The 23,786-nt window shown below is 38.5% G+C and overlaps 1 protein-coding gene across 1 annotated transcript; it reads right to left on the bottom strand.

The window, feature by feature from the left end:
* Positions 1-1,668: 1,668 nt before the first annotated feature.
* LOC310929376 (protein phosphatase 1 regulatory subunit 1A-like) lies at positions 1,669-22,229 on the bottom strand. The gene is made up of 7 exons (XM_083892114.1): positions 21,939-22,229; positions 11,937-11,997; positions 7,455-7,492; positions 7,282-7,345; positions 5,940-6,122; positions 3,793-3,921; positions 1,669-2,129 (listed from the first exon to the last, which is right to left on the bottom strand). The coding sequence occupies exons 1-7, from the start codon at positions 22,017-22,019 to the stop codon at positions 2,050-2,052; spliced, it is 636 nt and encodes a 211-aa protein (XP_083748240.1). The 5' UTR covers positions 22,020-22,229; the 3' UTR covers positions 1,669-2,049.
* Positions 22,230-23,786: the final 1,557 nt, after the last annotated feature.

Raw genomic sequence — 23,786 nt, 5'->3', positions numbered from 1 at the left:
AAAATTGAATGAAAACAAACAAAAAACAACAACTCCCTAACTTGGATTTAAGTAAGGTTCACTATAACAATTCAAAAACTGAACAAACATTAATGTGTTGCATAAATACACTGCAGGAGAAAAAAAAAAAAAGGTTTGCACGTCAATACTAAGGTGGCTTTAGTTTTCTGTTTCAGTTCAGACACAAAGAAAATAATGTGACAGTTGTGGGATGATTGTCACACAATTTTAGGTCAAATCAGTGACAACAGATGGAATTACAATTAAAGTAGTGGTGTGTGTTTTTTTATCACATACAAAACTAGAATTAAGAGGGATTAACAGTAATTACAATTTGTGTTGGACTTTGGGCTTAGATTAACATCACTGTGCATTCAGTATGATGCAATATGACTGTTTATGACCAGGATTTAGATTCAAATATGAGGATGAAAAACAATATGTAAATGAACACACTGTTTGTCAACTACAATCACATAATATATTGACTGGTTAAAAAAAATAGCCTTGATATTATAACTGTTCTTTGAGGTATCACCAGTTATTTTTAATTAGTCGAAATCACATTTAGTTACCGGAAAAGAGGATAAAAAGAGAGAAATATCTCCCTCAGACCATGTGTGTCTATCTGTGAGTGATTGACAGCTGCTCTGGCAGCACAAGCAGAGATAAACATACGAATGTTAGAGTTTACATGTCAAAGGCAGCAGACGTACTTTTGTTTCCAGTTCTCAACCTGTATCTGAAGTGAAGTTACATGAAATTGAAAGTGGTCCAGTTGAGCTGCTAATTTGCATATGCAAAATGGGAAAACTTCAAAGAGTGTGGGCATCACTATGGAAACAAAAAACATAAAAACAAATGTTTGGTAACACTTTGAGTTAAGGGAACAAATGTTCACCATTAACTAGGTACTTAGTAACATATACAAGTATATTACTAGCCCTTAGTAATCATTAAGCACGTATTAACACCTTATTCTACATAACATTATGCTACCTCTATTACAATATGAATTCTGATTTTTCCTACATAAGGTGTTAATACATGCTTAATATTTACTAATAAAGGGCTAGTATGCTACTTATATGCAAAGTCTAAATTGTTACCACATTTTTTTCTTTTGGTTTCTGCATTTTTATCTCAAAGGAGAAAGGTTACATGGGTTTCAGAGCAGACTGACAGTGCTGCAACTATGAGTTTAATATTTCAATTTGTGTATTTATTTATTTATTCAGTTGAACATTTTGTCTGTAAAAATGTTCATCTGAACAAAATGTTCCCAGAGTTTCCCAGAATACAGCCTGATATCGTCACATCCTCAAACTGGAGCAATGGAAACAAATAAGAAGAATTTCTTACTGGAAAATATTTTATGTTAAACAACTACATTTTTAAAAATCAATTAAACTAAAATAAAATCATATTTAGTTGACTAGCTGTCCAGTCTATTGGTGTAAACATTCACTTGTGCAGTCAGTCCACTCAAATACACTGTCTACTAACGTACAACTGAGACTAAATCGAAATGCTGACATTCATAAAAATTATAGTTTAAGTCCAAGTTATTTATGAGGTACAAATTCATTTTATTGCTTAGACGTGGGTTCAAAATTGCAGAAGTCATGGCACATTATTTCATGATGAGAATTTCTAAGTGGATGCACTGCCTTTGAACAAAGACGCTGAGTTATGATGATGACTGTGTGGCTGAGACAGGAAAAGACTGTCCCTATATACAGTCACTAGATATTCACTCCAATTCTGCTGCTAGTTTTAGTTTATGTTGAGTGCAGGGAGAAGCAAAACAAAACAAAGATAATTAAATAGTATTCTCTTTAAGCATGATGGGTTTTTTTTTTCTTTGACACAAAATGAGTGTAGAAACCTTTGCTGTTGTTCTTGCAGTGGTAACTAAGGTCTGGCTGTAGAGGAGCATACACTATATGCCCTGATGTTTCTAAAAAGTAGATCTGCAGACACAATCTTCTGTCATTTTGTTGGGATGGCTGAGCAGACTGAGCCGCTTTAGTTATACAAAGGATAACTTTATTTCTCTTTCTCCAGGCTGCAGTTCTTTGTCTTTTCCTCAGCTGACTGGCTCACACTGGATGCTGCAGCTTTTCTTCCTGCAAAACATTAGAAATAGACAAAAAAAAAAGACTGAGTGACAATAAGAGAATAAAAAAGAGACAGACACAAGGACGACTCTCTCTCTCAGCCAAGCACTAAATTAACATGGTTAATATCTTGTGTCTCCAGGACTATGTTGCTTTGTGTTTTACTGATAGAAACTGTTAATTGTGTACATTAATCTTTTTGACAGTATGAATGGAAGAAGGTCTTTGTTCATGTTCAGATAATATGGCACATGAACATGCAGTGTTATATGTTCAATTTATGAATAAACGCCCAAGTTTTACGACACAGCTTACAAGGGGAAAGGGAAGCAACTTAAGAAGTGGATTAATAAAGTGGATAAATTTAAATGCTACTTACAACAGGAATTCTGGCAAAATCTAACAAAAAGAGGACTTTTTTTCAAATCAAAAAACCCTGTCTAAACTATCTATACACATGGAATGACTTGAAATGTTCAATAATAATAGTCAGCATCACCCTGAACAAGGATCCGTTGAAAATATTCTCAAACCTCTTAAAGAATACTTTTAATTAATTTTTGAAATTCAGGAAATGATCGATTTGCCCTGATGCACTTTGACAGCGAGCCGACTTTATTCAAAAATACAAAAAGTACCTTGGAATGACTTGAAATTTTCGAGAATTATAGTCAGCATCACCCTGAATAAGGATCCGCTGAAAAAATTTGCAAACAACTTAAGGAATAATTTTAATTAACTTTTGAATTCTCCAAGTTATATTTGACTTGAAACTAACAACAATCTTATTAAGTCCAATATGCTTAACATTTTACCCATAACATAAATCTCACTATTACTCATTGTAACATTATTAATGTGACTTGCATAGGCCAGGTTTCAGTGAACATACAAGACAACAAAAAGGGATTCTTTTTTACACTAAAACCAATAATAACCATAATGGTTATAGATGACATAAAGGCCTTGAATACAAATAAAGTTCCTCATATCAGACCAAAACTAAGGAAAGTAACTAAGTAACTAAGTTTGTCTCATGTCATTCACTCAAATATGATTTACACTCTATGGCCTCTCCAAACTTTCCTTGTTCCTGCAGATGTGTAGATGTTTTGCGTCATTCTAATGTCCCATGGATAATGATGTACATGGACCATGAACAAGTACAGTCCATGTAAACATGTCAATTTTGGGTCTGTGCATTGCGTCACGAACATGGGTGAATGACGAGCATCCATATAGGACCTCGGCAGTCTTGTGCTTACAGATAATTTTTCTGCCACAAACTTCCAGCACGACAACTGTTGGTTTTTGGTGAGACAAAAACACACTTTTAGTATTAGTTTCACGTTCACTCTGTTCTGCTCCTCACCCCATACCTGTGAGACACTTTCCAGTTTTGTGTACAGTTGCCTCCGAGGGCATTTCAACCATAGCAGAGCTCTGTGTGTGTGGATCAAAGCACGTTTTTTGACGAACCATGATTACAAGAAACCAAAGCGCAGCTTGTTGAACAGTTTAACATATATAAACAAACCACTGCCCTGATGGAGCAATGATGAAGACTCCTGAGGGTAAAGGCTGGAGAATGAAGGAGATGGTAGAGATTTTGAAGAAGGAAATCACTCCCACCTGCTCCTACTGTACATGTGGCTCTTTTGAACTCCTGTACCTGCTTGTGTGTTGTTTTGTTGAGATGAGGGATCTGCTACACTGGCAGCACTGGAATGATCCTCTGCCTCCTTGGAGAGGGGACACTCGAGTCCACCTGCAGCCTCTAATAGACTCTCTCTGGAAAATTCTGCATGGGAGACACATGTGGAAATCAGAAAGAGATTATATAAATACTCTCTTAATGTTAAAGCACTGCTGATAAAATGCTCTGGTTCCATATTTATGGTTAACAACAGATTTAAGGTGATGCCAATCATTGCCATATGACTTCAAAGGGCTGATTCCACATTTTACTGGACCGTTGTTAATGCTCATTGATTTGTTTTCCTGTCCTTCTTGTCTGAGCAATCCAAACAAACATCTACTAACCTTTCTTCAAGGTTTGGCGCCGCAAAGAACCACAAAAAGAACATGTGTCCCTGATGATAAAATGACAAGCAATTGCATTTACAAGAACTTAATTTCTGCTCTCTTGGTGCTAATGCTATAGAATGTGAGTCCTGTCCAGTCATGATGCATTAGTCCTGGACTTTGACCAAATGTGTGAACTGTATGGGCTGCAATTTGTGGCCATCCTTTCTCTCGCTTTTAGAGCTTTAGTTGTTTGGCGTGAGATAAAAAGCTGACCTCTGCTTTCTGTTATTAAATGGTTAAGTGCTGTATCTGGCACAGACAGTGCACTGCATCTGCCAAGGCACTTAAACAACATGAAGTGTTTACATTAAAAGGACCTTTCTACATGTTCAGCAAATATGCTGAGGTTTTTCCATCAAGCGCTACATGATACTGACACTTCTGTGAAGTGAAATTTCAGTACTTTCATACACAAAAATAAATGAAATGTGCTGATCATGAGAGAGACAGGCAGACTGGCAGTCTCTCTCTTCTGGAGTCAGGTGTGCAGGTGTCAGGTCACTCTGCTGAATTCACGTGTCCAGCCAGATTCTCTGTATTCAGCCGACTCAGATTTGGAGCTCATCATTATGGATCCCTACATCAGCTTCACTATAAATATCTCTTTCGTCTTCTCTCGACTCAGTTCTACATCCCTTCATGTTAATTAACTTAATTTGGCCTCAATCCTCAATCTTCCCTGAGAGGCTTCTGTGTTCCCTTGTTCTCCTCATCCTTCCATCTGCTCTCAATGTATCACGCCATCCATTTCTCAGAGTCTCCTCCTTTTGTCCTTCCTTTATCCTCTCTCTCATTTACTTGACTCAGACATGTTTTGGCAGACTGTGGTTATTCCCTCTCATACTGTACCTACAGCACAGTGCTACAGTGCCTGCAATGCAGTGTGTTCACTGTGATGAGTCAGTTTGACCTACTTATTTTTGTTTTGAGGAGAGTACTTTGTATCTCTATACTCTGTTGTTTCTTCACACCGCCATATTTCAGAGAAGAGATTAAGCTTTTAATGATCATCAGTTACAGATTAGGCCTGAAATCAGATTTAAGGGCCCAAATTACAAAAAACAAATTATATAATGAAAAAACAAAACAAATAAGAGTCAAGGAAACTTCCCATATCTTACTACTTCAATTTATTTTTGCAAAGTTTTGGCCTAATTTTCATCATACTATCACGTATAGTAAGAGGCTGAGTTTCCCCTGCAGGGGTGAAATATAACCCTCAGGCTGGGTACACCAGTGCTAAAATGAGCTAACTGTATAGCTTGTTTTTATTACATTTCCCTGTTAATAACTATATTTTTTAGGTAGGTCAAGTTGTATTCTAGACAGACAGACAGACAGACTTTATGATAGGTTAGGGTTGTCTAAGGTGAAGCATGGACTTGCTTCCATGCATGCCAAATGCAGAGGAACAGTTTGAAAGAGATTAGTATGGAGGCCCATTTTAATACAAATAGGTTGAAATTAAGAAATAAAAAGTCATAATTATGAGATATAAAAAAAGTTGAAATTGTGAGATAAAGATCCAATCTAATTAAAGTCACCTGTTATAGTTAATTTAAGATTGCACAATGTGAGCATGGTTAGGCTGTTGAGGCGCATGCACACTTCTTATCTCATAATTTCAACTTTTTTATCTCATAATTATGACTTCATATCTTTTATATTGTAAATGGGCTTCCTAGGTTTGTGTAACGAAGCATAAAAATTAAATCCCAACTCCAAACATACCCTCCAGTTGGCAACGCAGTTTCTCAAAGGCCTCCACGGTGGCCTCATTGTCGTGCGGAAGCTCCTCTCCGGCGGGAAAAGACTCTGGGCTGGGCCGATCTGAAAGGCAGCTCTCTGAGGAGCATTCATCCCCAGCTCCCTGCTGCTGTCTATAAAGGTGATGCTCTACCAGGAATTGCAGCTCTGCGAGGAGGGAGGTGGAGATGGAAGAGAAGCAGAGAAGATGAAAGGAGAAGGAGAATAAAGTTAGTTGAAGTGAAAGGTGAAGAATGTGCACTCATCAGGGAGAAAGAGGAAAAGAATTAAGTGGTGTGAGGTGAAGAGAACCAATGGTAGAGACGAAGGTTTATAAATAAACAAGAACAAGATTTAAGGAGAGTGTGTAGATGCAGATTCAACAAGAAATCCATCACTTCAAAATAATATAGTAGGTTAGGCAATATTTAGTCTAAGGGGGCAGGAGATTATTATTTTGTTTTAGGTTATATTACCTTTTAAACTAAAGCACATTGATTAACGCCTCCTTTTTCTAAGTAGGGACTCAGTGCTAAATCACTATTTCGCTGTGGAACTAATTGAAGAATATGACTCAACGTTTATCATTCTCCTGCTTCACTATTCTTTGTGGTAAAAAAAATAAACGACACAAAATCATTTGCACTTATACAAAGTGAAAGTCGACACTTAAATTAGGATTAGGATTGATGCGGCGAGAAAGAAAATCCTATAGAAATGTCAGGTGCAGAGACATTTCTCAGGGTTTCTTTACTTTTCTTTGCTTCACACGGATCTGCTTTTAGCTTTTAAAAAATGGAAAGTGTGGTTGGAAAAGTGAGATAATGAGTCTTCACCGTGACAAGTGCAGCCCTGGCTCACTCCAATACTAACACCCGAAATAGAGGGAACTTTTGTCATAATCTTATACAAAAACTAGAGCCAAAGAAAGCCATGGGTCTCCTATTAAAGTATAGGAAATACATTTTGTATTCTGTTAAATCTGTTATTCTGAATAAATATACAATCCTGTGTGTATATTTATCACTGTTCACTTCCAAAATCTAAGTATAAAGCTTAAGTAAATCAGTCAAACGTAATATTTTCTTGCTTGCATTTCAATATTGTCCTGAATTATGACTTTATGTATTCTACTTTTTTACAATTACAAGATTTTATTATATATTCTGGGAGTTTTTAGAGGTCAAACATGATCCATGCAAACAAGAGAACAAGGATTTATGGTGTCTGGTCTGGGGTATATTCATTCAAACATTCATTTATCTTTCTTTTCTGTGAGCTCTTTGTCAAAGAGAAGTCAACAAATGAATAAAGAGGTAAAAACTACCTTTCATCGTGGGCGTTCCCTTTTGCCCTTTTCGTCGCTGTCGAGGGGAGTTCAACAAGGCTGCCTGTGAAGCACCAAGCTCATTTTAAAACGACATGCAGAACTTTAATGATTGTGTTTCCATTAACTTTTTCAATAAAATGCTCTGCAATACATAGCATATATCAAATTACCTTGTACAGCTGGTTCGGCAGACGATCTTCATCTATTTCTGCAGACAGAAAATATGCCCATAGTTAAGAATATACTGTAGATCCATTGGGGGGAAAAAGATAATGATATGATAAGAAGATATCTAAAGCACACACTGATTAAAGATGGTGCACTGTGTCCTTTGCAGCTCACATATTGTGCCGTTTTTGAACACAGTGTCTCTCTTTGGAATGTTGAGTCCCTGTCGCTGGAGACTGAGCTGCTGCGTCCAGACAGTGCAGAGCACAGTGGATATAAGGTGACCTCCAGCCAGATGGTTATTTGATACAAGCATAACAGTGCTGCTAACACCTTCATTAATACTTGAGTAACATTTTGCTGCTACATCATGTGCATATACAGCTGTGTGTGCACATGATGTAGCAGCGGTGGAGAAAGTACTCACGTACAGATAATACATGCACAAATAATACAAGTAACATACATCAGTATGTGAAACGTGGTCACCATAGGAAAGCTCTTGAACACAATAAATATCACTTAAGTGGAATGCAGCATAAAGCCATTAACTGTGATCAATAGTGAATGTGTTGATGTCACATTCAGCACTATGTTTTTTAGCCTTGGAACTTTTTTTTTTCTAGGACACCACCTTGTTGCTTGGCAACCTATGCTTCCCAAGGCACCCGGGAGAGGCCGTGCGTGTATATGCGAGGATGTGCATATATTAATCCTACTTGAAAGTTATGCACCAGGGTGTTCAAAATGCCAGTGATGTGCTCGCTTCTTTACTCATCACTTTTACTCCTCCTAACAAAAGCCCAGCTGTGTCATACAAAAAACATTCACTTTCCTTTAGGGGGGGGGGGGGGGGGGGCGCGTTAATCTGTATGCTGCAGCTGCACATGTTTACAGCGAGGCTTATTTTTAGCGACTTCAAGCACTGCAAGAAGGTTAATACTGCCAATATGGATTTTGTTACAAATCAATCCCAGGAAATGGGCCTGTCGAGGGGCTGTCCTTCAAGTTACAGGGGAAAGCTTGAAATTCATAAACACTTATATTGAATCATTTAAGTCTGAAATTGGAGTTTCACCGCACAAGTGCAAATTTTGCTATAATATGTAATGTTTATAAACATGAGGATGATGACAATTTACTGTAAGCTGCTTAAGACATTATCTTTCACATGAAACATCACGTTATGTTTTTTTTATCTACATTGTGACATGGTACAAAACCAAAGTGGTTTACATTTTCTAAAGTTTTTTTTATTGTGAAGTCACTTGGCTGAATAACACAGTTTGAACCTTGCTGTATGACTCCTTTTCCACATCATAATAACTAGGAGACTGCCTATAGAACACCAACAAGAGGGTATTTGCTGAACTGGTTGAGGCTGTTGCTTCTTCATGGGAGGACAGAAATGTGCACATGTGTACTGACACGAAGCCAGATATAAGAGTACAATTATGTATCATAGCCACCCTTGTGTTTCAATGCACTTCATCTTGAGTGGCTCCATTTTCACACTTGCAGCAATGTTAAAAGGTCAAAGATAATGTGTCAGAAAAATACGCAGATGGAAAATTCACTCTTCCTGATAAGACATAGTTCAGCAACACAGATGGGATGTACGGGTAGCTTCAATTTCATCAGGTGTGCTCTGTTTTAAGGTATTCATGCTTAAAATAGTGCAGCTGTGGCTACATTTGAACAATTTAGACGAGGACTATTGTTACAAACAAAGTTATACACATGGCTGAAATGTTTTTTGGGTCAAGCAACATCACATGAGGGGAGGGATTTAGATTTGTTTTTGTCTGCGTAACGAACCCTGAGTGAGAGAAATAAAAGGAACAGACACAAAGATGGCAACAGTGATGAGTCTATTGAGCGTAAAAGCACGAGCAGAGCGAGGGTTTTCTGCCTCTTATTTAGGTTGTCAGTCGCTGCACTGCGTTTGATGAAGAAAAACGAGCAGAATAAAGAAAACCTTGAACCGTGATATAAAGGAAAAAAGAAAACGCAGAGGTCTATGCAGTCATGCACGTCAAAGGTTTATTTTATGTGTGTTGTTTGTGCAGTTGTTTACAAAGCAAAAGGTAAGGAAACTGAGGAGGACAAGACATTTTTGTCCTTATATTGAAAAAAAATATTGTGTTTCTCTCAAACAAACCAATAAGTAACTATACTTTATTACTAATATTATGTGTCGTTTATATTTATTCATGAATTTGAAGAGTTGTTTACAAAACTGGGCTTTGTTCTATTAATATGTTGTGTGCATCAGAATTTTTTGTTCATTACATCCAAGAGAAATATCTATCATAGTGTTTAAATGCACTGCCGCTGCAGCTCACCAGTAAACACACACACACACCCACACACTAGGGCTGAAAGATTTTGAATAAATATCTAATTATTTTGACTGAAATTGCTATTGCGATGTGATTTGCGATATCAGAGGGAATGGTAATTTCTACATCATTTCCATTTGAATAACATATTTATTTTAAATGTGTGATATTTGTGTAGATCTGTGAAAAACAAATATGTTTTCTTTCTGTTTTACAGTTAGTAGAACATGATGTGTATAGGTCAGGACAATATTGCATATTATAATCTATGTTTAAAGCAAGTTGCGTCTGTCTGTCTGTCTGTGACGAGCATATCTCGCTGACCGTTAGTCAGATCGCCCTGAGACTTTCGATATGGGCTGAGCATGGCCGATGGTGTGCATCCTTGTTTTCAAATTTTCTGGAGGAATTTAAATTTTTGCTGATTTATCACGCTACACAGTGGCTCATCAGCAGCAGCTGTGCTGTCTGCAGTGGGGAGGTAGCATTAGCGTAGGGCTAACATTATACAAACACTGTGTAACCTCATTTTCAATTAGCATTAGTGTAGCTAGATGTTGTGACTGTCAGCCACACAGTCACATAACAGCTATTTTCCCTTTTCATGCATTACCATAACTGAAAAATCTTCCTCAGCTATCACTATAGGAATACATACTTCCTACGGGCACTGCACTAATATATTAAAATGGTAATTTGACACACATTTTGGCTTTTTAAGAAATGTGACGCCTCCTATGATTTGAAAATTGCAGTGGGTCGTATTGCAATTTTGAGAAAATTGAGATTCATTGTTCAGCCCTACCACACACACAGGGGTTTAATAAAGTGTTGTTTTTTTTGCTTGGAAATAAAATTTGATATTCTATCTTTGTTTCATCTCTCTCAAGTTGTGACTACAGGAATGGGAAGACAAGGGTCAGCCTCCTCTTCGTCCTCCTCCTCCTCAGGCAAACGGTAAACACTTCTGTGCTCTCATTATTAAGCCCTCTCTCTGTAAATCTGTGGCTCTCCCTTTGATGTGCTTTTGGGGGTACACAGTGGCACAAGGCAGAGCAATCTACAGAGCATTAAATAATGCAATGCTCCATTTGATGAAAGCACACGATCTCTGCACCAGCGCAGCTCCTCTTCCTCCTCATCATGAAAAAATGTCTCCCCATCCCCCTCTATTTGGCACATTCTCATTCTGGCTCTAACTGTCTGTCTCTGGTTGTGTCTGTGTGGCTGATTGATGCCGGTCTGTGTTAATCCCTACATCTACTTTTTCCCCATCTTGGATCTCAGAAGTTCTCATTTTGAAGATTGAGTCACAGCAGGAGCGCTGGTCTAAATTAGTATTTATTTATTTATTTACATTTTTTTTTAAATCATATCCAATTAGAGAGAGTTTTGTTTGTTTTCATGATGAAAACAGTAAATGTGCCAAGTTTCACTGATAGGAATGTCAGTGGCAATCTCGGCTGGTATCCCTAATGGACCAAATGTTTCTCTTTTGTTTTTCTTAATTCTTCAGAAATACAGTAATGTTTTCTGTAGCTAACATGGATAGCTTCATTAATTACGAACTGTCTTCATTATCCTGACATGATGCCCAGGTTTAACTGTTAACTCGTTGTGTTTACATTATTTCCAACCACCGGAGAGATTCACAGTTTATACAGTGGAGACATTAACTGGAAATACACCTGACTCCAGGATCCATGCTTCATCATCAGCTGCCTGTTTCACTGTCTGCACTTCGAAAGAAAATTGCCTACTTGCAGTCAAAATGCAGCGTCATCTGATTGGTGTTGCTTGGCCGGTGCAGAAGCAACACATTTTTTTCTGACATTGTTAACTTGCAATGTAAAGATTGTTTATCGCCACAATGAACAAGTGAAACAATTGCCACTGTGGCAGCCTTCCAGAATTGTTAAACTCACACTATTATTACTTTCTTACTAAAGAGGGCACCATCCAAGTTGGATTTGTTTTATGTTATGTGTCCTGTCAGGATACTTCTTGTTCATTAAAGTCTTTTAAACAATGTCACATTTCCCACAACACAGCACAAACTTTACTGAAAAAAATATAAAAATGGGTCAATAAATGTCAGTTAATAGGAAAAAATGCTGCATGTGTGTTTGTTTAGAGCCTTACCAGGTGAAGATTGATCACTGGAAACCACTAACGTAGCAGGAGTGGGTCTTCGTCTTCTGATCTGAAAAAGTAGAATAGTTTTAGAGTTGTATCCCTTGTGTATAAATGACAGAAATGTTGTTAAGGAGCTTTTGGACATGAGAATATTATAATAAGTCTTTTGGCTCTACAGTGCTAAACAGTGATCTGTTTTTTCTTGCTCTAATTCCCTCACACTTTGCCCACTCGCCTGTCACTCGCGGTGAGAGCAGAGAGACCATGGCGGTCTTCCACCACCAACCTGCTTCTTGGCTCATGATTTATAAGAAAACACATGAAACGATTTCACTGAGCTGCTTGTGTTTGAAACCCATGGCCGACAAAAAAGGTTTTGCTTTTAATTGCAAACGGGCCACAGTTATTATGACACTTGCATCTCAAGGCCATGTGGCACGATGCAAACAGTTTTTGATGTAAACTTCAGGCCTGACGTTCTTCTGACTCCCCCTACTGTCAAAAAGTAATACTGCGTCATATTCTAGTGGAAATACGTAGAAATTAAAATGAATGGTTGTATCCTGAGTTTTATACTGTTAAATAATTATCTAAAATGCTTTAGTTGAAGGTCCGTCAACATGACTTCGCGATGCAACACCTATTTTCCTCTGTATCTCTGTCAAATACTACACTTGAATACTGAAGCCATCGCAAAACATCTGTACTGACATAAATATTGTTTTTTTACAATAGTAAAAACAAATGTTGTTCACAGTCACAGAGCTGTCTTTCAATAAATTGTGTAACACAGTAAACTCACTTACACCCAATTGGCTTTTGCCCTGGTGACATGAAATACAGATGCTATTTCATAAATAACGCAGCAATAATTCAGAATACAGTATCTCATTCAGATTTGAAAAGACTCCTTTCTATTTCAAACAAAAGGAGGGCTGTGTGAATAATAAACATCGCCGGCTGCCTTTTCTGTAGCAGGCAGACAAAGATGTTGTTCTGCTTTGTCCTTATTTTTAAGCAAAACTGCTGATCTCACATCCTGTGATGCATGTCGACAGATTCAGCGTGGCCTGCCGTTCGCTGTCTTTCCTTTCATCGTCCATTCACAGTGTCAAGAGAGTAACATCCTCTGAAATATTAGAGTAACACAGGGGGAGGAAATATTTCTCTACTTGAGTTTTTTTTTTTTTTTGCTGATCTCAGTGGACAATTCTGCCAAATATAAACACAAAGACATCTTGGTTATAAGGGAAAAATTAAGATTAAAAAAGGTTATGTAAAGTCACTGTGACATTTCTTCTGTATCACAGAACAACAGGAACTTTCCCTAACCTTACCCAAGACACCAAAGAGGCATAAACGCAAGTTAAAAAAGTATGTTTTTAAATTATTTAGCTTGTGCAAATGTAACATATTATATTACCTCTACTTCTTTTATGCTACAAATCTGTGGATAAACATTTCAGCCTTGGGTGTGGAGTTTGTTGTTATTCCAGAAAATCCATCCCAGTGGTCCAAATTAAAGTTCAACAGATGTGTACAACTGATTATGCCCATGCAGACTCATTGTTATTCTCCTCAGCCCGGCTCCCTGTTCCTACGCTCACACAAATACCACTGGACAGCTTCAAGCCTCCAACCACCATCTCTGCTATTCCACCCACAGTCCAAGGAACATACACAACATTCAAAAGGACTGGGTGGTGAAAAATATGCCTGATACTGTTGTTGTGTGGAGGCGTGGAAACAAAAAAAATGGGTCAAATCAAGAGATGGAAACATTTCCCAGCAGACGCAGATGGTGTAAGAGCGAAAAATAGCAAAAGAATAGTTGCAAAATAAACCCCAGATACAACATCGTACACTAATTTAAACCAAGAGCCTATTTAAAGACAAAGCATGTGTTGTGTAACAAACGATTCCATCATCATCTCAGACCATGATTTCATCACAGATTGAATTCATTTGCATCAGTTTTCCTCATCATAAAATGCTAATGGCAAAATCATGCCGTGTCAAAGCTGTCAAAATGCACATACTCTCTTTGAAGTAATATTTGGTAACTAATACATCAAGGTTTTAGCTTTTTAAATATATATATAAATCATCTTTATGCCATTAATTCCCAATATGCACCTCTATATCAGCCACATCATGAGAAGCTCATCTGGTTTTACTGCTGTGACTGAGCAGTGTCTTTTTATATCATGAATACATGGAGAATTAACAAAGGTTCTGATTAATTTTACATGACGTGTCATGAGAAATAGTTAAGAACAGACACTTCTTGAAGAAGGGCGTACATTCAATGCTCTGCCACAACATGAAAACCAGTTAGCTTTTGTCATTGATGTGGCCGATCAATGCACGGTGCTGTCGTTTTCTTCCATGCACTCGCACTAACGCTGCTGCTGCTGCTGATCTCTTATCTAGTCACAATCAATTCCAATTACAACTTCACACGGTCTGGTAGGTACGGCAAAGGTAGACTGATTTTAGTCATATTCTTGCTGTCCCAACTGTCCCATCACCACTGTCCCCGCTGTCTCAAATACACAGTCTCCTGGATGATCATTCTGATTGTGTGCTGAGCTCATTTCAGGGTGTTACTCAGAAAATAGTTATTACTTCTACTCTTATTGCTTGCTTTAAAAAAGAAATGATATATATGTATATATATATAATCTCCAACAAGACACAGAGACATGATAATAGAACTGTTGGTCATGTTTTATGACTTGAAACAGAACATTTACCCTCTTTTTTCAGAGGTAAAATCTTTCTGAGATGGAAAGATTTTACCTCTAATTGCTCTCTGAGAAATAAGGTGGTAGATTTGTAATCCTTGCACTTTGACCTTCAGCAGAACATTGTGTGGTCAGCACCGTTAATCAGGAAAAGGGCCGACGCTTTCCAAAACCTTCTTATTAAATGCAAGCGTATCTGCCAAGGATTTGTTTAAATCAGTACAAGCTCTGACCATTACGGTGTGAGATTTTCTTATCCTGTATCTTGAAATATGATCTTGCTGTTGTTCAGGCTAAAATCAGTGATCAGCCTTTATAAAACCTCACAGAATAACTCCTCTTACGGTTTCTTCATGCCCAGTGTCTTCCATCTCACTTTCTATCAGTTAACAGAAAACAAAACAACAACAACATTTCAAACAGCTGCAGATGGAGAGCAGCAATGTTGGATGCAAAACACAAGCTGTAATTTGCTCTGTAGCACTTCACAACAGGATACAACTGTTGCATTAAACATAATGTTTGTAGTAATTACAGCTTTTAAATGATCTGTTCAGGCCTGTTATTGCAGCAGATGTTAAACTAAACAATGTGTCTCTGCCTCGATTGAAGGAAAAAAAAAAAAAACAGGACCAAAAGACCAAAACTGTTCAGGAACCGTAAACTGAAATGTTGTTGTTGTTGTTATTGTTGTTGTTTAAACACCAAGTATTCAGATTTTATTTATTTTATCTAAACTCAAAAGTGTTTTTTCAATAACTTCTACATCACATGACGCACTCACTCAAAACTGCAAAATTGTGGTAAAGGTTATAAATATTTGTTAGTCATCACAAAAGGTTTCAAATAATAGGTAATTCAACTCTTTATTTGTAATAAGCCAAAAGCCAACATTAGTCACCTCTGAATTAGTAGTTTAAAAAGAGAATTCGTATATAAAGGCTTTTTGCTTCTGTCTCGCTTTTCCTTAAGGTGAGTTGCAGAGACTTTAATTCTAATCAGTTGAGCAGCTTGATTGAAAATACAAGTGTCTGTAAGGACCGATCTCAGCCTTAGTATTAGACTAATAGTCATTAATTACTCCAATTAAAGCCTTAGTGTGAGAACATTATCCAGCGTTAAAAACAGTTTGTGCAATAATCAGACTGCAGCCTCAGTGTGGTGATAATGGATTCATTAGTGTCGACATCATCATGCAGGGTTACGGCAGTATAGCTTCACATGGTGACACGGTCTTGTTCAGTGTTGGACCAGAAATACATTCAAGCTAACAGGCTGTAAGTTGAGCTCGGCACAGAGAGGAGGGGAATGCACTTGATTGCTCTACACATACAACATTGTAAAACACCATCACCTAGTCAGCTTACTGTCACGATCCATCAGTGTTTGCAGGCCCCTCTGACCTTTTCTTCTTTGAGCAACACCCTTTAGGGTTCACCACTGATCATCTGCCATCATGCCCTATCATGTCCTCTCATGACCTCTTCTGTGAGACCAACTGTCTCTATGTCAACATCCATGATCATTCTCAGTGGTCTTCCTATTTTTACTCCTGCCCACCAGCTCCATCTACCAACACACTTCATCCAAATAAACTCATTTCTAATCCCATCCATCCAGGTTCCTCCCAACAAAGATCTCAGCATCTTCAGCTCTGCTTGCCTCCAGCTCCGTCTCCTCTCTTTTAGAAAGTGCCTCTGTCTCTAAGCACATAAATCATAGTAGGCCTCACTAGCGTCCTTCTGACCTTCCCTTTCACTTTTGCTGCTATCCTTCTGTCACACATCACCCGTGACACTCATCTCTCCACCCACTCTCTTCTTCACCTCTCATATGCACTGTCCATTACTTTCGGTGGTTGAGCCCAGGTATTTACTCATCCACTACTACGTGCACCTGTCTCATAGTTATTCACACACGGGTATTTTGTCTTGCTCCTACTTACCTTCATCCTCTCTTCTCTCCATCCCCCCAGGCTCTCTTCAACTCGTCCCCTACTCTCACTCCTGATTGTAGCATCCCTGGCTGAATAATGGTCTGGCTCCTCCTTTACTGATGGTTCAGAAAGCTTTATTGAAAACGTAATTCACTCAACATACCGTTAACTTAAATCCCGAACACACCGTAAGAGCTGGTGAAAAGACAAACAAATTAAATAAGTTTTCACTCACATAAACATAAGAGTTATCTCTCTTTAACGCCTATTTAGCCATTTTAATGCTATTTCGGGCAACCTCTAGTGGAGTGCTAAATACTTATACCCAAACGTGTTATTTATATTTTAGGGAAAATCACCTTAATATAGGAATATGTATTGATTAATTGTACATATCGACCAACGATAATAACTTAAAATTATAAGTTTCCTGGACCTTGTAAAAGAGTTAACTGTGCAAATAACTCACACATAGGATGATGCTAATAATGAAGTGATGCTACTAGCATAACATTCGCATTTACCTGAAACTCTATAAAGTACTAACTGAGATTGAAAACAACTCAAAACACACATAATACCAAATAAAACATATACAGACCTTGTGCCTTTGCGAGCCATGTGCTAATATAAACCACGAAAAGTGTTTGAGACTACATTCGCAGACTTAATTGGCAACACGTTGCTCTCGTTTTTTCTCCTACTTCCGGTATTTTAGCCTTTCAAAATAAAAGCATCACTTTTGCACAGGTGACCTACCTCAATAAAAGTAAGAGAAAAAGGATGTCATTTACACTGATTATATAATCATCTGCAAACAACCAAGTCCACAGAGGATAATGCCTGAGCAAGCTCCTCTGATCCTTATATTTAAAATAAAGGACTTTTTCCAAATTTGGGGAAATTACATTACAATAAACATTTGTTTACTTGACAAAAGTTACCAACACCTCTGAGGCTGCATCAGACGGATACAGTAATGGCACGATGAAATACTTCTAATCTCGTTTGCTTTAATGTGATCACACAGTCAACCCATTTAATAAAATGCTCAATGGGGAGGGAAAAATAAAGGAGCTGTTTTTGTTGTTTTTGGGTTCAACCTGGCTCAGCTTTTGCAATGTGATGTATAATCCATGTAAGGCACTTCATTGGCTATAATATACTGTATTCTTGGTGTCGTCAGGTGTGTGTGTGTTTTTAAAAAAAAAACTTGTACTGGTCTATTTTTGAACATCTGAACATCTGCAGAACCTGACTCATCAACACACAAGCTGATCTTGTTTATTTCCTACAACACAATTATGTCCACTTTCCATTTTATGGAGTGATACATTCAATATTATTTTCCTCTCTTTTCGTCAGGATTTATGTTGACCTGACGCCGTGTTTTACGTCGCGCTTTGACGTCCTGGTGTCTATCAGCACCCGTCAGTTTCTGCTCTTTGGTACAAAGAGTGAGCTCTATAATACGAGGTTGTGATAGTGGTGGGACAGTCTGTCTCTGTCTGTTAAGATAAGAGGGTGAGTGTGTGCATTTGGGAGTCTGTTGTGACTGACGTGCAGTTCTCCACAAAGGTTGAATTCACCATGCTGGGAGCTGTCAGAGTTCAGGGATTACTGAACCATGGGTGGAGTCTCCTCCTGTAGCATTCATTAGTGTGCTTGCAAACACAGCCACACACACACACACACACACACACACACATTATTGTACTTGCTGCATACTGAGGACCAGGTAAAAGTGTTGACAAAGTGAGGACCAGCATTTCCAATTTATAAATCAACACAATTACAAATATCTACTTCACGAATGACATCTATAAAGAACTACTGGTTGCAGTACCATAGAATGTCTGCAGGTGGAGCCCCAGAGCAAAAAGGGCTGGAAAACCTTTTTGATTTTTTTTCTTTTAAATATTTTTGGTCCAAAATTTGACAAAAAGGTCATATTATACCATGCCGTCCAAAATTTGAAAAAAACATTTTTTACCCCAAATTTGACAAAAACGTCATTCTATACTTTGTCGTCCAAAATTTAAAAAAAAATGTGTCCAAAATTTGAAAAAAAATTGTCCAAAATTTGAAAAAGAAATTGTCCAAAATTTGAAGGAAAACATGTGTCCAAAATTTGAAAAAAAATTTGGACCAAAATTTGAAAAAAAATTTGGACCAAAATTTGAAAAAAAATTTGGACCAAAATTTGAAAAAAAATTTGGACCAAAATTTGAAAAAAGAATTGGTCTGAAATTTGAAAAAAGAATTGGTCTGAAATTTGAAAAAAAAATTTGACCCAAAATTTTTGGTCCAAAATTTGACAAAAACGTCCCACTATACTGTGTCCAAAATTAGAAAAAAAAAATTTGACCCATTGCTGTTGATGTGGCGCCTCATCTGTGTCTTTGCTGAACTGTCTGTCTCAGACACAGACAGTTTTGACACACATCGTACCACACACTTAAGAGCCAACATGCCATGACGGCTCTGTGGCTACTCACAGTGGTTTCAGAATAAATTGGAAATGCTCATAAAGGGTAATGATGGCAATTAGCCAAACTTCAGTCATGCTCGTTGAGCCTGAGAGCAAAGAACTCTCTTGAGTAGACCAAGTCATTTGAATTGTCGGTGTATACGGCTTGCATGAGATCTGTCTGCTGGTGAAAAGGACTCTGTTACCACAAGTGGAGATGTTTAAGATCCTGATAAAAAAGAAGACAGACAGAGAGAAAATGGCCAGCATCAATTACTTCTCAATCTTTCAAACAGATCAAGGCAAACAGCTCTCTGGAGATGCACGGATAAGACACACACACACATGCACACACCTATAAATGCACAGTGCATTCATTTTTACAAAGGTACCACAGGCACCGATTCACACACAGTGTTTCTAATATCACTTGGCTTAGTATGCACCAATTCAATTAGCTCCATACCAGCACAAACTAATGAGTTTCAGGCCTGGATGCATCACAAAATCAACCCCGTATGCCCCCTTTGCTGGCAGTCATTATTCTGATTATGTCAGTCATGTCTGATTTGGGGATACAACAACTTTAATAGGATGATAAACAGTGAATAAATACATTGCCAGAGATACAACAGAAGCATTACACAATTCATCATGAGCAACCATGAGTGTTATCTGATCCTCTGTCTGTCTGTCAAAAAAAAAAAAATTATCCAAAAAAGGACCATGCCCTGTTCGGTCAAGGTCAAACCATCCGTTATCTCCACTGCTTATCTTCTGAGGGTCACAGGGAGAGCTGGAGCAGATCCCTGCTGACACTGAGTGAGAGGCAGGGTGTACTCTGGAGAGGCTGCAGCCTATCTCTGTGCCAACAGACAGAGCCAAACAACCTCTGCTGCTGCTGCTGCTGCTGCTGCTGCTGCTGCTGCTGCTGCTGCTGCTGCTGCTGCTGCTGACACTGACACTTGAAGTCATTTCAGAGTCTTCAGTTGTCTGGAGAGAGGAAGCCAGGATACTCAGACACAGGGTGGGAACACCCAACACTCAACTGGGTTCAACTGGGAATCAAACCAAGAACCTTCTTGCTGTGAGGCACGAGTGTGAACCGCCAACACCACATATGTCAAACTCAAGGCCTGGGGGGCCAGATGTGCCCCCGCCAGGTCATTTTATGTGGCCCGCGAGTGATTAATCGGTTTTAAAAATCTGTGTTAAAATAGGTCTATGCTGCTTTTAGACGTGCGTTGGCCATAAACTACATTTCCCACAATGCACGGCAATGACGGCATCACCATCACAGACTGGGTTACATCTATAATGCATCATATTTGTAACTTGAATAAGTAATAAATACAGACAGTTATTTAGCAATATGTTACAGAGTAGTTACCTTTATTTTACATTATATGTGGTTACATTTAGTTACCTTTATTCTGTCTTACAGTAACATCTGGCCCTTTGAGGGTCACCATTATGCTGATGTGGCCCTCAGTGAAAATGAGTTTGACACCCCTGGCCTACACTATTATTATGAGGCACTACATAATGATAAGAGGGTTATTAACAAGCAACAATTATGGCCCACATGCATCCTTTAAATCTCCAGTGTGCTTATCATTAATTACATGTAAAAAAAAAAAAAAAAAAGCACACATATTCCTAAATATATTGTGGATTATAATGGTTTTAATTCTTCTTTATTAAAACAACATGCATTTTTGATGGCAAGGAAAGGATGCACCTGTTCCTCATTGCTTCTCTGTGTATATCTAAGTAAATGGAATATATGTGGGTCTGTAAATAAAAACAAACTGCTGACATCAAATCAACAGCCCTGTATTGTTCCATGCATGCTTTGCATCACTTGTCTATTTGGCTCCCATCTCACTGGTGACAATTCTTAATATCATTGTCACAGACACTCAGCTGTCACTCAAATGCAGTCTTTTGAGTCAGGTGTTACAACTCAGTCTGAATTATGCTCTCACGGCATTCCTGGAAAACACAGTTTGAAAACACATCCACACGCACAAAACTGTCCAGCCGGCATCTTCCTCCCTTCCTTCCCTACAGTGTCCCAGTCTCAGAGGGGTAAGAGAGCAGTGAACAGCAGAGAGGGGAGGGCAGGCAGACACAGAGGTGTAGTCAGTTTACCCCGGGGCTCATTCATTATGAATGACCCTGCCTTGTTCATATATTTATGAAAAAAAAAAAAAAAAAAGAAGTGGGACACTACGTTCTCCACAGGCACAAACGTCTCTTATATCACAAAGTCATGTTGAATTTTTAGGAGCCTGTACAGTAAGCGATCAAATGACTGTGAGCATCTTTTCAAACACATCCTCTGTGATTGTAAACCAAGCCAGGGCAAGTGGCCTCATGACACGGTGAACGAATTATCATCCTTGTCGGAAAAAGAAGGAAGTTTCATCAGCTCATCTCCTCACTGCTGCACATGCAGTCAGTCCGTGACTCGAGCCAAAACAACATCCAAGCCCCTGGAGATGCATCCGTACGACATCCCCACCTTTTCATCAGTGCCGAGGGGCAGAAGGAGCCGATTTATCTACGACCGCAGGTGGAACAATCAATGTTAAGTGAATCACACGTTCCGTTTAGTGCCGCATTCAGAGGACACAGCCTGCTAATCAGGTGCACGAGAGAGAGATGAGACGCTGATAATGTGGTTTCTCTGAAGCAGCAGCTTATACAAGCAGTTTGTACAGCACTCTGGTTTTGCTCTTCAAATCTTTACTAAACTTTATCACTTTTTAAAATGTTATTTTAAATGTCCAATCATGTCACTAAAGCATTTGGGATTCCCCCGATCACCCACATCACCCTCTCCTCCTTACCTGCTCAGCTGCCTCAGGGTCCAGGTGGGTGTCCAGTAAGGGGACAGTGAACTGAATCTTCCTGGGGCTCCCAGTTTCCATGGTGTCACTGTTTGTGAGGAGAACGGAAGACAGTGAGTGAGCTCAGCTGAGAAGGAGAAAGGGGATGATCCGCTAAAGGAAAAATCTGTGCAAGAGAAGAGGAAACAGCCCCAGTGAAGGTTGCTGAAATAGAAATGAGTTGATCCAGCTTAGGGGGAAAAAAGCAGATTGTTTAAGTTTTTGTAAGTTTTTCTTCTCCTTGATTGTCTTTCTTAATGTCCCTGTTTTTTTTTGTTGTTGTTTTTTTTGTCTATTCCACTTTATCTTGTCTATGCTCAGCACCTGCTGGTGTCTCTGTTGTGGCTTCCCTCGCTTTCCCTCGCTGTCTCTCCTGGCTCACAGCACAGAGAGGCAAGGGCATTCTGGACCAGAGAACTCTCCTCTCCTTCGCTGTCATTCGCTGCCTCCGACTCCCTCACACGGCAAGTCCCTCCCTCTCTTCACGTTTCCTTCCGTCATCATTGGACGCCTGAGATCAGGGCTTGTTCTGCAGCAGTGTGCCTACACAGAGGGGAGAATGACGATGACAAAGACTTCTCTCTCTTTCTCTCTTGGATGAATAGAGGAGATACATCATCCGTTTTTTTTTGTGCAAGTATTTTTAAAAACCTCCATCCTACACATGAATAACTCTTTCAAACAGTCTCACTCAGAGTCATGCTGGGCTGTATTATTCTTTATTCTGACACAGTGACTCCCTCCTTCATGCTCTACTTATATTTATATGAAGCTGTTGTAAGAATGCAAACCAATATTTAATGCAACACCAATAAATAATAAGTTAACATGCATGGTTTCTGCAAATGATCGCACAATCAGCCACGTCACTGCAGTATGAGTCATAAAGAAATACTTTTTTTTTTTGTGCCTAAATACAACGCTTAAGTGTTAATATGAGCTTTGTCCATATCTGACCAAAACTGTCCTGATTTATCGATCTACTCCTGCCTAAGTGTCCCCTTGATACATGACACCAGCAAGGAAGCATATGGCAGTCGTTTTAGTCCATATTGGCTTTTTTTTAACCCTTGAAGTAACATATTGCTGTTGTTATTTTATAAAATTATAGATCAATATCAAATAGGCTTAAATTGACCAAAAATGTTTAGTAAACTGAGAAGAAGGTTTTATTTTTGCCTATAACTCCTCATTTAATAGTCCCTGCTTGGGCTCTGAAAGACTCCCACTCAGCTGTATACAGGCTTTTTTTTTTTTTTTTTTTTTTTTAATCACAAGGCACTCAAGTGGATAACACAAGACCTTTGCCTTTTTCAGATAACATTTGTGTACAAAGAAAAGAAATCATCATCAGAATGTCACTTTCCCCTCTTTTTGACCCAGTCATTATCTTCACCACACACACACAACATTCTCTTTTATTCTCACAACGATCGACCGAGCGTGATAATATATTTTTTTAAAAAGCTGCTGTCCTGAGAGCTTTTCTCGATTTAAGTAGAGGAGCGTGTGTGTGTGTGTGTCTGTGTGTGTGTGTGTGTGTGTGTGTGTGTGTGTGTGTGTGTGTGTGTGTGTGTGTGTGTGTGTGTGTGTGTGTGTGTGTGTGTGTGTGTGTGTGTGTGTGTGTGTGTGCTCTTCAAATTTTGGACCAACATTTTTTTTTGTCAAATTTTGGACCAAAATTTTTTTTGTCAAATTTTGGACCAAAATTTTTTTTGTCAAATTTTGGACCAAAATTTTTTTTGTCAAATTTTGGACCAACATTTTTTTTATCAGATTTTGGACCAATATGTTTTTGGTCAAATTTTG

Source organism: Microchirus variegatus, assembly GCF_963457635.1.
Source record: "Microchirus variegatus genome assembly, chromosome: 7".
NCBI classification, from domain to species: Eukaryota; Metazoa; Chordata; class Actinopteri; order Pleuronectiformes; family Soleidae; genus Microchirus; species Microchirus variegatus.
The sequence above is the reverse complement of the archived record's forward strand: the minus strand, read 5'-3'. Positions and strand labels throughout refer to the sequence as shown.

Coding starts and splice junctions, on each gene's coding strand:
- LOC310929376 (XM_083892114.1), bottom strand. CDS start 22,019: ATGGAAACTGGGAGCCCCAGGAAGATTCAGTTCACTGTCCCCTTACTG. Junction 7,346..7,454: donor TGCCGAACCAGCTGTACAAG/GTAATTTGATAT, acceptor GGTGCTTCACAG/GCAGCCTTGTTGAACTCCCC. Junction 3,922..5,939: donor ACTGCGTTGCCAACTGGAGG/GTATGTTTGGAG, acceptor TCTCCCATGCAG/AATTTTCCAGAGAGAGTCTA.